This window comes from Tachyglossus aculeatus, chromosome Y4 (genome assembly GCF_015852505.1).
Source record: "Tachyglossus aculeatus isolate mTacAcu1 chromosome Y4, mTacAcu1.pri, whole genome shotgun sequence".
Taxonomy (NCBI): Eukaryota; Metazoa; Chordata; class Mammalia; order Monotremata; family Tachyglossidae; genus Tachyglossus; species Tachyglossus aculeatus.
In genome coordinates this window covers 5,959,495-5,974,944 of record NC_052096.1, presented here as the reverse complement: position 1 = coordinate 5,974,944, position 15,450 = coordinate 5,959,495, and the positions used below count along the sequence as shown (strand labels likewise).

Below are 15,450 nucleotides of genomic sequence, written 5' to 3'. Positions count from 1 at the left end.
AGTATAGTGCTAAGCACTTAGTACAGTGCTCTGCACACAGTAAGCACTCAATAAATACGTTTGAATGAATGAATGAATGAATAATAATATAGTGCTTAGTACAGTGCTCTGCATCATCAATCGTATTTATTGAGCGCTTACTGTGTGCGGAGCACTGTACTAAGCGCTTGGGAAGTACAAGTTGGCAACATATAGAGACAGTCCCTACCCAATAGTGGGCTCACACTGCACACAGTAAGCGCTCAATAAATACGATTGAATGAATGAATGAATAATAATATAGTGCTTAGTACAGTGCTAAGCGCTTAGTCCAGTGCTCTGCTCACAGTAAGTACTCAATAAATACGACTGAATGAATGAATGAATGAATAATAATATAGTGCTTAGTCCAGTGCTCTGCACACAGTAAGCACTCAATAAACACGATTGAATGAATGAATGAATAATAATATAGTGCTTAGTCCAGTGCTCTGCACACAGTAAGCGCTCAATAAATACGATTGAATGAATGAACGAATGAACAATAATATAGTGCTTAGTCCAGTGCTCTGCACACAGTAAGCGCTCAATAAATACGATTGAATGAATAAATGAATAATAATATAGTGCTTAGTACAGTGCTCTGCACACAGTAAGCGCTCAATAAATACGATTGAATGAATGAATGAATAATAATATAGTGCTTAGTCCAGTGCTCTGCACACAGTAATCGCTCAATAAATACGATTGAATGAATGAATAAATGATAATATAGCGCTTTGTACAGTGCTCTGCACACAGTAACCGCTCAATAAACACGATTGAATGAATGAATATTAATATAGCGCTTAGTACTGTGCTAAGCGCTTAGTACAGTGCTCTGCACACAGTAAGCACTCAATAAATACGATTGATTGATTGAATGAATGAATAATAATATAGCGCTTAGTACAGTGCTCTGCACACAGTAAGCGCTCAATAAATATGATTGAATGAATGAATGAATAATATAGAGCTTAGTACAGTGCTCTGCACACAGTAAGCGCTCCAAAAATATGATTGAATGAATAATAATAATAACCGTGGACCCCCCGATTACCGGGGCCTTCCCCGTCTCCCATCCAGCCCTCTCCCCTCAACAGAGAGCCCGGCTCTAGTGCAAAATCCAATTATTTTTATTTACAAGGCAGGGAGGGGGAGAGAGGTGGGGTAGTGAGGAAGGGGATCAGGGCAGGGGGGAATGGGGTGGGGTCTCCCCGCCAGCCCCCCGTTTCCCTCCGTCCCGCTTCCCGGAGGGGAAAACCGGGCCCGGGGGCCGGCCCGGGTGACCCCCGTGACCTTGGAGAGGTCGGGGTGGACGGGGGAAGGCCGGAGGGAGGCCGGAGGGAGGCCGGAGGGGTCGACATTCCCCTCCCATCCCGCGGGACCCCCAGGATGGGGGTGTCCCCCACCCCCGGCACCGTCCGGGGTCCCTTCGGTGTCCGGCTCTGGGCCCGCGGGGCCCCGGGGCCGGCCTTCACCGCTGCTGATGGGGCCTCGGTGGGGACGGAGGGTGCCGGACCGGCGGCAGGTCGTAGTGTCCGGGGATGTGGCTGTTTTTCGGGGCGTCGTAGTGGCCCGGGGGGAGCCCCGGCGGGGCGGGGGGCCGGGCCAGCTCTGGGAAGGGGAAGAGGCGGGGGGTGAGGACAGGAACGACCATAATCATAATCGCGGTATTCGTTGAGCGCTTCCTTCGTGCCAACCACCGCTACAGGGTCATCAGGCGGTCCCCCGTGGGGCTCCCGGCCTTCATCCCCATTTGGCAGATGAGGAAACTGAGGCCCGGAGAAGTGAAGCGAAGCGCTTGCTAGGTGCCAAGCACTGCCCTTGGATCCAATTTGGTCTGCTAATGATGTGCAGCTATTTGTCCTGACGGTTTGGTCCTTCCCAAGCGCTTAGTCCAGTGCTCTGCATCACCATCATCAATCATATTTATTGAGCGCTTACTGTGTGCGGAGCACTGGACTAAGCGCTTGGGAAGTCCAAGTTGGCAACATAGACGGTCCCGAGAAGGGAAGGGAAGCACTTGCTAGGTGCCAAGCACTGCCCTTCAATCCAATTTGGTCTGTTAATGATGTGCAGCTATTTGTCCTGATGGTTTGGTCCTTCCCAAGCGCTTAGTCCAGTGCTCTGCATCATCACCATCATCAATCGTATTTACTGAGCGCTTACTGTGTGCGGAGCACTGGACTAAGCGCTTGGGAAGTCCAAGTTGGCAACATAGAGAGACGGTCCCGAGAAGTGAAGGGAAGCGCTTGCCAGGTGCCAAGCACTGCCCTTCGATCCAATTTGGTCTGTTAATGATGTGCAGCTATTTGTCCTGATGGTTTGGCACTTCCCAAGCGCTTAGTCCAGTGCTCTGCATCATCACCATCATCAATCGTATTTACTGAGCGCTTACTGTGTGCGGAGCACTGGACTAAGCGCTTGGGAAGTCCAAGTTGGCAACATAGAGAGACGGTCCCGAGAAGGGAAGGGAAGCGCTTGCTAGGTGCCAAGCACTGCCCTTCGATCCAATTTGGTCTGTTAATGATGTGCAGCTAATTGTCCTGACGGTTTGGCACTTCCCAAGAACTTAGTCCAGTGCTCTGCATCGTCATCATCAGTCGTATTTATTGAGCGCTTACTGTGTGCGGAGCACTGGACTAAGCGCTTGGGAAGTCCAAGTTGGCAACGTCTAGAGACGGTCCCTACCCAACAGTGGGCTCACAGTCTAAAAGTCTGCCCACGGTAAGCGCTCAACGAATACGATTGATGATGATTTTGACACCCGTCTCCACGTTTTGTTTTGTCGCCCGTCTCCCCCTTCTATCAATCAATCAATCAATCGTATTTATTGAGCGCTTCCTGTGGGCAGAGCACTGGACTAAGCGCTTGGGAAGTACGAGCTGGCAACCTATAGAGACGGTCCCTACCCAACAGCGGGCTCACAGACTAGGAGGGGGAGACAGGGAACAAAACCAAACGTACTAACAAAATAAAATAAATAGAATAGATAGGTGCAAGTAAAATAAATAGAGTAACAAATAAATAGAGTAATAGACTCTAGACTGTGAGCCCACTGTTGGGCTATGTGCCGAGCACCGTCCTTTGATCCAATTTAGTTCTAGACTGCGAGCCCACTGTTGGGTAGGGACCGTCTCTACGTGTTGCCGACTTGTACTTCCCAAGCGCTTAGTCCAGTGCTCCGCACACAGTAAGCGCTCAATAAATACGATTGATTGATTGATCTAGCTTTAATTCTATTTGTTCTGACGATTTTGACACCCGTCTCCCCGTTTTGTTTGGCCGTCCGTCTCCCCCTTCTAGCCTGTGAGCCCGTTGTCGGGTAGAGACCGTCTCTAGATGTTGCCGACTCAGACTTCCCGAGTGCTTAGTCCAGTGCTCCGCACACAGTAAGCGCTCAATAAATACGATTGATTGATCTAGCTTTAATTCTATTTGTTCTGTCGATTTTGACACCCGTCTCCCCGTTTTGTTTCGTCGCCCGTCTCCCCCTTCTAGACTGTGAGCCCGCTGGTGGGTGGGGACCGTCTCTAGATGTTGCCGACTCGGACTTCCCAAGCGCTTAGTCCAGTGCTGCGCACATAGTAAGCGCTCAATAAGTACGATTGATTGATTTAGCTTTAATTCTATTTGTTCTGACGATTTTGACACCCGTCTCCCCGTTTCGTTTGGTCATCCGTCTCCCCCTTCTAGCCTGTGAGCCCGCTGTCGGGTGGGGACCGTCTCTATAGGTTGCCGACTCGGACTTCCCAAGCGTTTAGTCCAGTGCTCCGCACACAGTAAGCGCTCAATAAATACGACTGAATGAATGAGTGAATCCAAGGGGTCCTCCTGGATGGGACGCTTGGCTCTTCTAATGCCAACCTCCTTACCGGTCCTCATCTATCAATCAATCGTATTTATTGAGCGCTTACTGTGTGCAGAGCACTGGACTAAGCGCTTGGGAAGTCCAAGTTGGCAACATCTAGAGACGGTCCCTACCCAACGGGGGGCTCACAGTCTAAAAGTCGATCCCGCTGCCGACCTCTCGCCCCCGTCCCGCCTCTGGCCTGGACCGCCCTTCCCGCCTCCCGTCCGGCGGCCCAGCCCTCTCCCCGGCTCCGAGGCCTCAGGGAAGGCCCACCTCCTCCGAGAGGCCTTCCCTGCCTCCTCCGTCCCGCGGCCCCCCGGCTCCTCCTCCTCATCAATTGCATTTATTGAGCGCTTACTATGTGCAGAGCACTGTACTAAGCGCTTGGGAAGGACAAATTGGCAACATCTAGAGACAGTCCCTACCCAACAGTGGGCTCACAGTCTAAAAGGGGGGAGACAGAGAACAAAACCAAACATACTAACAAAATAAAATAAATAGATTAGATATGTATAAGTAAAATAAATTCACTTCGTTCCTCTGGGCCTCAGTTCCCTCATCTGTAAAATGGGGATCATCATCAGCATCATCAATCGTATTTATTGAGCGCTTACTGTGTGCAGAGCACTGTACTAAGCGCTTGGGAAGTACAAATTGGCAACATATAGAGACAGTCCCTACCCAACAGTGGGCTCACAGTCTAAAAGGGGGGAGACACAGAACAAAACCAAACAAACAAAATGAAATAAATAGAATAGATAGGTACAAGTAAAATAAATAAATAAAAAGAGTAATAAATCTGTACAAACATATATACATCTATACAGGTGCTGTGGGGAAGGGAAGGAGGTAAGAAGGGGGGATGGAGAGGGGGGCGAGGGGGAGAGGAAGGAAGGGGCTCAGTCTGGGAAGGCCTCCTGGAGGAGGTGAGCTCTCAATAGGGCCTTGAAGGGAGGAAGAGAGCTCGCTCCCTTCCTTCATCCCCGTCATTTATTGATTTCTGCCAACGCCCGGCCTCCCCTCTAGGCCGGACCTCGTGGTGGGCGAGGGGCGTTCCCCGTCCCGAGCGCTCGGTACGGCGCCCCGCGCCCCGCCAGCGCTCGACGGACGACCGAATGGACGACGACCGGGGGCTCACCGAGGCTCGGGCAGGGGTTGGGCTGCTCGTAGGTCCCGCTGTCCCTCTGTCCGGGCCGGGGGGCTTCGTCCTCCCGGGCCCCGGGCCCCTTCATCTCCACGTAGCCGCCCTCGCCGGGCAGGTCACGGATGGTGGCGTAGGGGTTCTCGCCGCCCAGGGAGCCCCAGCTGGTGCCCGGCGTCCCCTCCTCCGGGATGTCACCTGGAGGGCGCGTGGCGGGGGCGAGGTCGGCGGGGCAGCCGCCCCCCTGACCTCCGACCCCCGTCCCCTCTCTGTCCTCCTCCTCCTCCCTCCCGCCACCCATCTCCCCCGCGCCCGCTGCCCACCCCGTCACCTTTCCGGTAGAAGTGTCCCAGGCTGTAGCTGTGACCGCGGCGGAAGTCTAGGGGGACACAAGGAAGCGGGGTGTCGACGACTCACCGCGGGAGGTTGGAAAGGGACGGAAGCGGAGGGGCCGAAGGGTCGACGGAGGGTCTTTTTCAGGATGAGAGCGGTGGGGAGGTAGAAACAGGCCTCGGTGTTGGAAACGTCTAGACCGTGAGCCCGCTGTCGGGTAGGGACCGGCTCTATACGCCGCCAACTTGGACTTCCCAAGCGCTTAGCCCAGTGCTCTGCACACAGACCGTTCTGTAGGTCGAGGGGGCCTCCTGTTGCCTCTTCACCCCTTGAAGGTGGTCAGCTCATCAAGGGCAGGTAATACGCTTACCAAATCTGTTATATTGTCCTCTCCCAAGCGCTCACAGTAAGCACCCAGTACTTGCTCAAGAAATATGATAGACTGATTGCCTCTGGAACCCTTTACCAGGGGAGTATGTATACTTCAGGCCCGTGAACCCCTCAGTTTCTTCCACACTCGTGTCCTAGGTGCCGGAGCAATCGCTCCATCAACTGATTGAGCTCAATCGCTCAATCAATCAATCAACGGAGGGTCTTTTTTAGGATGAGAGCGGGGGGGGGAAGGAGCCCGCCGGTGAGGTAGAACAGTGTTGGAAACTTCTAGACTGTGAGCCCGCTGTCGGGTAGGGACCGGCTCTATACGTCGCCAACTTGGACTTCCCAAGCGCTTAGCCCAGTGCTCTGCACACAGACCGTTCTGTAGGTCGAGGGGGCCTCCTGTTGCCTCTTCACCCCTTGAAGGTGGTCAGCTCATCAAGGGCAGGTAATACGCCTACCAAATCTGTTATATTGTCCTCTCCCAAGCGCTCACAGTAAGCACCCAGTACGTGCTCAATAAATACGATAGACTGATTGCCTCTGGAACCCTTTACCAGGGGAGTATGTATACTTCAGGCCCGTGAACCTCTCAGTTTCTTCCACACTCGTGTCCTAGGGGCCGGAGCAATCGCTCCATCAACTGATTGAGCTCAATCGCTCAATCAATCAATCAACGGAGGGTCTTTTTTAGGATGAGAGCCGGGGGGGAAGGAGCCCGCCGGTGAGGTAGAAACAGTGTTGGAAACTTCTAGACCGTGAGCCCACTGTCGGGTAGGGACCGGCTCTATATGTCGCCAACTTGGACTTCCCAAGCGCTCAGTCCAGTGCTCTGCACACTGTAAGCGCTCAATAAAGATGATTGATGGATGGGTCGGACTCCTCTCCCCCTTCCTTCCCGCCGCCCCCCGGCCCGGGCCTGGTTCCCCCCCAAGCCCCCCGCGTCTGTCCCGGGGCCCTTACCCGGCTCGCGGTGCCCGGGCGGGGGCCCCCCGAGGTGCTTCCAGTCGGCGGGCAGGGTGGCGTGGCCATCGCATCCGAAGGCGCCCAGCCGATCCGGGCCCTTGAGTGGGGAGAACAGCTGGCCGCCTGGCACCTAGGGAGTGTAGGACGCGGTGGGCACGGGGCACGATGGGGACAAATGGGGGATGAAGACTGGGAGCCCCCCGTGGGACAACCTGATCGCCTTGTAACCTCCCCAGCGCTTGGAGCGGTGCTTTGCAATCAATCAATCAGTCAATCAATCGATCGTATTTATTGAGCACCGCACTAAGCGCTTGGGAAGTCCAAGTTGGCAACATCTAGAGACGGTCCCTACCCGACAGTGGGCTCACAGTCTACAAGTCTTTGCATGTAGGAAGCGCTTAATAAATGCTATCCTTATTATTCTCTGTGCCTCAGTTCCCTCATCTGGAAAATGGGGATTAAGACTGTGAGCCCCCCGTGGGACAACCTGATCACCTTGTAACCTCCCCAGTGTTGCACATAGTAAGCGCTTAATAAATGCTATCCTTATTATTCTCTGTTCCTCAGTGACCTCATCTGGAAAATGGGGATTAAGACTGTGAGCCCTCCGTGGGACAACCTGATCACCTTGTAACCTCCCCAGCGTTGCACATAGTAAGCGCTTAATAAATGCTATCCTTGTTATTCTCTGTTCCTCAGTTACCTCATCGGGAAAATGGGGATTAAGACTGTGAGCCCCCCATGGGACAACCTGATCACCTTGTAACCTCCCCAGCGTTGCACATAGTAAGCGCTTAATAAATGCTATCCTTATTATTCTCTGTTCCTCAGTGACCTCATCTGGAAAATGGGGATTAAGACTGTGAGCCCTCCGTGGGACAACCTGATCACCTTGTAACCTCCCCAGCGTTGCACATAGTAAGCGCTTAATAAATGCTATCCTTGTTATTCTCTGTTCCTCAGTTACCTCATCGGGAAAATGGGGATTAAGACTGTAAGCCCCCCATGGGACAACCTGATCACCTTGTAACCTCCCCAGCGTTGCACATAGTAAGCGCTTAATAAATGCTATCCTTATTATTCTCTGTTCCTCAGTGACCTCATCGGGAAAATGGGGATTAAGACTGTGAGCCCCCCATGGGACAACCTGATCACCTTGTAACCTCCCCAGCGTTGCACATAGTAAGCACTTAATAAATGCTATCCTTGTTATTCTCTGTTCCTCAGTTTCCTCATCTGTAAAATGGGGATTAAGACCGTGAGCCCCCCCGTGGGCCCACCTGATCACCTTGTAACCTCCCCAGCGCTTAGAACAGTGCTTTGCACATAGTAAGCGCTTAATAAATGCTATCATTATTATTATTATTACAAAGAGTGGGGGGAGAGTGAAGGGGGACTGTGAAGGAGTGAAGACTTCTAGACCGTGAGACCGCTGTTGGGTCGGGACCGTCTCTATATGTTGCCAACTTGGACTTCCCAAGCGCTTAGTACAGTGCTCTGCACACAGTAAACGCTCAATAAATATGATTGATTGATTGATTGAAGATTTCTAGACCGTGAGCCCGCTGTTGGGTCGGGACCGTCTCTATATGTTCCCAACTTGGACTTCCCAAGCGCTTAGTCCAGTGCTCTGCACACAGGAAGCGCTCAATAAATATGATTGAATGAATGAATGAATGAATCTAGCTTTATTTTTATTTATTCTGATGACTTGACACCTGTCCACATGTTTGGTTTTGTTCTCTGTCTCCCCCTTCTAGACTGTGAGCCCACTGTTGGGTAGGGACTGTCTCTATAGGTTGCCAGCTTGTCCTTCCCAAGCGCTTAGTCCAGTGCTCTGCACACAGGAAGCGCTCAATAAATACGACTGAATGAATGAATGAATGAATCTAGCTTTATTTTTATTTATTCTGATGACTTGACACCCGTCCATATGTTTTGTTTTGTTGTCGGTCTCTTCTTTCTAGCCTGTGAGCCCGTTGTTGGGTAGGGACCGTCTCTATAGAGAAGCAGTGTAGCTCAGTGGAAAGAGCCCGGGCTTTGGAGTCAGAGGTCATGGGTTCAAATCCCGGCTCCCCCACGTGTCAGCCGTGTGACTTTGGGCAAGTCACTTCACTTCTCTGGGCCTCAGTTACCTCTTCTGTAAAATGGGGATTAATCAATCAATCAATCGTATTTATTGAGTGCTTACTGTGTGCGGAGCACTGGACTAAGCGCTTGGGAAGTACAAGTTGGCAACATATAGAGACGGTACCTACCCAACAGTGGGCTCACAGTCTAAAAGGGGGAGATTAAGACTGTGAGCCCCATGTGGGACCATCTGATCACCCTGTATCCTCCCCAGCGCTTAGGACAGTGCTTTGCACATAGTAAGCGCTTACTAAATGCTATCATTATTACAGGTGGCCAGCTTGTCCTTCCCAAGCGCTTAGTCCATCATCATCATCATCAATTGTATTTATTGAGCGCTTACTGTGTGCAGAGCACTGTACTCCTTCTCCTTGTACTTCTTCTAGACTGTGAGCCCACTGTTGGGTAGGGACCATCTCTAGATGTTGCCAACTTGGACTTCCCAAGCGCTTAGTCCAGTGCTCTGCACACAGTAAGCGCTCAATAAATACGATTGATTGATTGATTGTACTAAGCGCTTGGGATGTCCAAGTTGGCAACATATAGAGACAGTCCCTACCCAACAGTGGGCTCACAGTCTAAAAGGGGGAGACAGTGCTCCGCACCCAGGAAGCGCTCAATAAATACGATTGAACGGATGAACGTCGAGGTGCGGGGGGAGGCGGGAGCGCAGGGAGGAAGGGGACACCGCTTAATAAATGCTATCATTATTATTATATGTTGCCAGCTTGTCCTTCCCAAGCGCTTAGTCCAGTGCTCCGCACCCAGGAAGCGCTCAATAAATACGATTGAACGGATGAACGTCGAGGTGCGGGGGGGAGGCGGGAGCGCAGGGAGGAAGGGGACACCGCTTAATAAATGCTATCAATATTATTATATGTTGCCAGCTTGTCCTTCCCAAGCGCTTAGTCCAGTGCTCTGCACACAGGAAGCGCTCAATAAATATGATTGAACGGCCCAGCCCGCACCCTCCGCTCCTCCGCCACTAATCTCCTCCCCGTACCTCGCTCTCGCCCGACCCGCCATCGACCCCCGGCCCACGTCCTCCCCCGGGCCCAGAATGCCCCCAATCCCTCTGCCCATCCGCCAAGCTGGCTCTCTTCCTCCCTTCAAGGCCCTGCTGAGAGCTCACCTCCTCCAGGAGGCCTTCCCAGACTGAGCCCCTTCCTTCCTCTCCCCCTCGTCCCCCTCTCCATCCCCCCATCTTACCTCCTTCCCTTCCCCACAGCACCTGTATATATGTATATATGTTTGTACGTATTTATTACTCTATTTATTTATTTATTTATTTTACTTGTCCATATCTATTCTATTTATTTTATTTTGTTAGCATGTTTGGTTTTGTTCTCTGTCTCCCCCTTTTAGACTGTGAACCCACTGTTGGGTAGGGACTGTCTCTATATGTTGCCAACTTGTACTTCCCAAGCACTTAGTCCAGTGCTCTGCACATAGTAAGCGCTCAATAAATACGATTGATGATGATGATGATGATGAACGTCAAGGTGCGGGGGGAGGCGGGAGCGCAGGGAGGAAGGGGACACTGCTTAATAAATGCTATCATTATTATTATTATAGGTTGCCAGCTTGTCCTTCCCGAGCGCTAAGTCCAGTGCTCCGCACCCAGGAAGCGCTCAATAAATACGATTGAACGGATGAACGTCGAGGTGCGGGGGGAGGTGGGAGCGCAGGGGCACCTCAGGGACCCCCGGGGGAAGGCGGGCACCCACCTGGTTGGGGGGCGGAGGCCGGGGCGAGCACTGGGACAGCGTGTGGTAACTGGGGTTGGAGTAGTAGTGGCTGGAGCCGGGGGGCACGTCTGCGGGGAGGGGGGCACGGTCAGCCCAGGCCCACCGTGATGCCCGCCGCCCGCCCGCCGGCCCCCGCCGGGGTCCCCCGCTTGCCTGGCACGGTGTATTCGGAGCCGCCGCTGGTGTAGGCGGCCGTCAGGTGCCTGTGGGCCTTGCCCTTCTTCCAGCGCCGGTAGCCGCCGAAGAGGGCCAGCAGTCCGGCGGCCAGCGCGCCCAGGGCCGCGATGCCCGCCGCGGCGCCCACGGGGGCCGAGGCGTCGGGCGGGGCGGGCACCATGGTGAAAGGCTGGACGGGCATGCCTGGGTGGGCGGTGGGACGGGGCAGGTGTGAAGGGAGGGGAACACGCCCCGTGGGGGCACAGGCCCAAAGCCCCGTCGGGGTTGAGGTTCCTTAAGAATAATAATGATGATAATAATAATAATGATGGCGTTTATTAGGCGCTTACTATGTGCCAAGCGCTGTTCTAAGCGCTGGGGAGGTTACAAGGCGATCAGGTGGTCCCACAGCCGGGGGCTCCCAGTCTTCATCCCCATTTGACAGATGAGTCTTTTAGACTGTGAGCCCACTGTTGGGTAGGGACCGTCTCTATATGTTGCCAATTTGTACTTCCCAAGCGCTTAGTCCAGTGCTCTGCACATAGTAAGCGCTCAATAAATACGATTGATGACGATGAGGTCGCTGAGGCCCAGGTGAAGTGAAGTGACTCGCCCAGAGTCACCCAGCTGACGGGTGCCGGAGCCGGGATTTGAACTCATGACCTCTGACTCCGTGCTCTTTCCACCGAGCCACGCTGCTTCTTATGAGGGTATTGGTTAAGCGCTTACTAGGTGCCAAGCACTGTTCTAAGCGCTGGGGGGGGATACAGGGTGATCAGGTTGTCCCACGGGGGGGGGCTCACAATCTTAATCCCCATTTTCAATCAATCATCAGTCGTATTTATGGAGCGCTTACTGTGGGCAGAGCACTGTGCTAAGCGCTTGGGAAGTCCAAGTGGGCAACACATAGAGACGGTCCCTACCCAACAGTGGGCTCACAGGCTAGAAGGACTCACCGCATGTCTGCTGTGTGACCTTGGGCAAGTCACTTAACTTCTCTGAGCCTCAGTTCCCTCATCTGGAAAATGGGGATTAAGACTGGGAGCCCCCCGGGGGACAGCCTGATCACCCTGCATCCCCCCAGCGCTTAGAACAGTGCTTTGCACATAGTAAGTGCTTAACAAATGCCATTATTATTATTATTATTATTATAGAAGAGGTCACTCTTCCAGATGAGGTCACTGAGGCCCAGAGAAGTGACTTGCCCAGAGTCACACGGCCGATACATACCATAATAATAATAACAATGATAATAATAATAATAAATAATAATAATAATGGCATTTGTTAACCGATACATACCATAATACTACTACTACTACTACTAATAATAATAATGGCATTTGTTAACGATACATACAATAATAATAATAATAATAATAATAATAAATAATAATGGCATTTGTTAACTGATACATACCATAATAATAATAATAATAATAATAAATAATAATGGCATTTGTTAACTGATACATACCATAATAATAATAATAATAATAATAATAATGGCATTTGTTAACTGATACAATAATAATAATAATAATAATAATGGCATTTATTAACCAATACATACCATAATAATAATAATAATGATAATAATGGCACTTGTTAACCGATACATATAATAATAATAATAATGATAATAATGATAATAATAATAATGATAATAATAATAATAATAATAATAATGGCATTTGTTAAGCGCTTACTATGTACCAAGCACTGTTCTAAGCTCTGGGGGGGATACAAGGTGATGAGGTTGTCCCACATGGGGCTCACCGTCTTCATCCCCATTTTCCAGATGAGGGAACTGAGGCCCAGAGAAGTCAAGCGACTTGCCCCAAGTCGCACAGCCGCCCTCTGACTCCAAAGCCCGGGCTCTTTCCACTGAGCCACGCTGCTTCTCGTAAGCGCTCAGTACATACCCCTGACCGACATGTGAGGTCAGGAGGCGTGGGCAGGGGTGGGCGAGGGTTGAGGGGAGTCAGAAAGGGTCAGGAGGGGTGGGAGCGAGGCCTGGACTGCTGGGGCGCCCACCGCCCCGTGCCCGGGGTTGGGGTTGGGGGGTCCACCCCCAGCCAGGGCCCCACTCACCGAGCGCGCACCCGGGCCCGGTGTGCCCTGGGGGGCAGACGCAGGCGCCCGTGTCCGCCTGGCACCGTCCCCCGGGGCCGCAGTGGCATTGTCCGGAGCAGTTGGCACCAAACGTCCCCGGCAGGCAACCTGCAGAGGATGACATGGAGCGGGGCGGGGGGTTAGACTAAGACCCCATAGTAACAATTGGGGCGTCTCTAAAAGTCTCCCTGTGTGCTACTGGAGTAATGATAATGATGATGATGGCATTTATTAAGCGCTTACTATGTGCAAAGCACTGTTCTAAGCGCTGGGGAGGTTACAAGGTGATCAGGTTGTCCCACATGGGGCTCACAGTCTCAATCCCCATTTTACAGATGAGGTGACTGAGGCCCAGAGAAGTTAAGTAACTTGCCCAAAGTCACCCAGCTGACAATTGGCGGAGCCGGGGTTTGAACCCATGACCTCTGACTCCAGAGCCCGGGCTCTTCTCCACTGAGCCACGCTGCTTCTCTAGTAGACTCGAGATCGTAATCCCGAGATTCAAATCCCGCCTCCACCGATTAATAATAACAAAGATGGCATTGGTTAAGCGCTTACTATGTGCCAAGCACTGTTCTAAGCGCTGAGGAGGTTACAAGGTGACCAGGTGGGACCACCTGATCGCCTTGTAATGGGCCTCAGTGACCTCATCTGTCAAATGAGCCCACTGTTGGGTAGGGGCCATCTCTAGATGTTGCCAACTTGTACTTCCCAAGCGCTTAGTCCAGTGCTCCGCACACAGTAAGCGCTCAATAAATACAACTGATGATGATGATGATGAGGTGGGACCACCTGATCGCCTTGTAATGGGCCTCAGTGACCTCATTTGTCAAATGAGCCCACTGTTGGGTAGGGGCCATCTCTATATGTTGCCAACTTGGACTTCCCAAGCGCTTAGTACAGTGCTCTGCACACAGTAAGTGCTCAATAAATACAACTGATTGATTGATTGAAATGAGGATGAAGACTGTGACCACCGCCCCCGCCCCTCCCCGTGAGACAACCTGGTCACCTTGCAACCTCCCCAGCGCTTAGAACAGTGCTTGGCACACAGTAAGCATTTAATAAATGCCATTATTATTATTATTATTATTATCATCTGTGTCAGCTGTGTGACTTTGGGCAAGTCACTTCACTTCTCTGGGCCTCAGTTCCCTCATCTGGAAAATGGGGATGAAGACTGTGAGCCCCCCGTGGGACAACCTGATCACCTTGTAACCTCTCCAGCGCTTAGAACAGTGCTTGGCACATAGTAAGCGCTTAATAAATGCCATAAGATATACATATACATATACATACATATATACATATATACAGGGACCAGATGAGGTCCCTGAGGCTCTGAGAAGTGAAGTGACTTGCCCAAGGTCACACAGCAGACACGTGGCGGAGCCGGGATTAGAACCCACGACCTCTGACTCTTGCCATTAAGCCACGCTGCTTCTCAAGGGGCTCACAGTGTTAAACCCCCATCTTTCAGATGAGGTAACTGAGGCCCAGAGAGGTGAAGTGACTTTTCCAAAGTCACCCAGCTGACAAGTGGCAGAGCCGAGATTAGAACCCGTGACCTCCCACTCCCAGGCTGGGACTTCACCCAGTAGGCCCCGCTGCTTCACTTTCCCGCTGGGTGACCTTAGGCAAGTCACTTCCTTCCTCTGGGCCTCAGTTCCCTCATCTGTAAAATGGGGATCATCATCATCATCATCAATCGTATTTATTGAGCGCTTACTGTGTGCAGAGCACTGTACTAAGTGCTTGGGAAGTCCAAGTTGGCAACATCTAGAGATGGTCCCTACCCAACAGTGGGCTCACAGTCTAAAAGGGGGGAGACAGAGAACAAAACCAAACATACTCACAAAATAAAATAAATAGAATAGATATGTACAAGTAAAATAAATTCACTTCGTTCCTCTGGGCCTCAGTTCCCTCATCTGTAAAATGGGGATCATCATCAGCATCATCAATCGTATTTATTGAGCGCTTACTGTGTGCAGAGCACTGTACTAAGCGCTTGGGAAGTACAAGTTGGCAACATCTAGAGACGGTCCCTACCCAACAGTGGGCTCACAGTCTAAAAGGGGGAGACAGAGAACAAAACCAAACATACTAACAAAATAAAATAAATAGAATAGATAGGTACAAGTAAAATAAATAAATAGAGTAATAAATATGTACAAACATATATACATATATACAGGGATATATACATATGTACATATACATATACATACATATGTATATATATAATGATAATTATGGCATTTATTAAGTGCTTACTATGTGCAAAGCACTGTTCTACATAGAATAGATATATTCTAAATAAATAGAATGGATATGTACAAGTAAAATAAATAAATAAATAGAGTAATAAATATGTACAAACATATATACATATATACAGGGATATATACATATATACAGATACATATACATACATATGTATATATATAATGATAATGATAATGATGGCATTTATTAAGCACTTACTATGTGCAAAGCACTGTTCTAAATAGAATAGCTACATTCTAAATAAATAGAATAGATATGTACAAGTAAAATAAATAAATAAATAGAGTAATAAATATGTACAAACATATATACATATATACAGG

General features: G+C 50.6%; 1 protein-coding gene across 1 annotated transcript in view; it reads right to left on the bottom strand.

Moving 5' to 3' along the window:
* Nucleotides 1–1,169: 1,169 nt before the first annotated feature.
* The window catches only part of PEAR1 (platelet endothelial aggregation receptor 1), a 48,146-nt gene continuing 33,865 nt past the window's right edge, over nucleotides 1,170–15,450 (bottom strand). The window contains exons 16-22 of the mRNA XM_038768253.1: nucleotides 12,818–12,946; nucleotides 10,721–10,927; nucleotides 10,547–10,635; nucleotides 6,687–6,819; nucleotides 5,347–5,394; nucleotides 5,013–5,213; nucleotides 1,170–1,635 (exon numbers count right to left, since the gene is read on the bottom strand). Coding sequence (XP_038624181.1) covers nucleotides 1,496–1,635; nucleotides 5,013–5,213; nucleotides 5,347–5,394; nucleotides 6,687–6,819; nucleotides 10,547–10,635; nucleotides 10,721–10,927; nucleotides 12,818–12,946 — 947 coding nt within the window. The 3' untranslated portion in view covers nucleotides 1,170–1,495. The remainder of the gene's footprint in view (nucleotides 1,636–5,012; nucleotides 5,214–5,346; nucleotides 5,395–6,686; nucleotides 6,820–10,546; nucleotides 10,636–10,720; nucleotides 10,928–12,817; nucleotides 12,947–15,450) is intronic.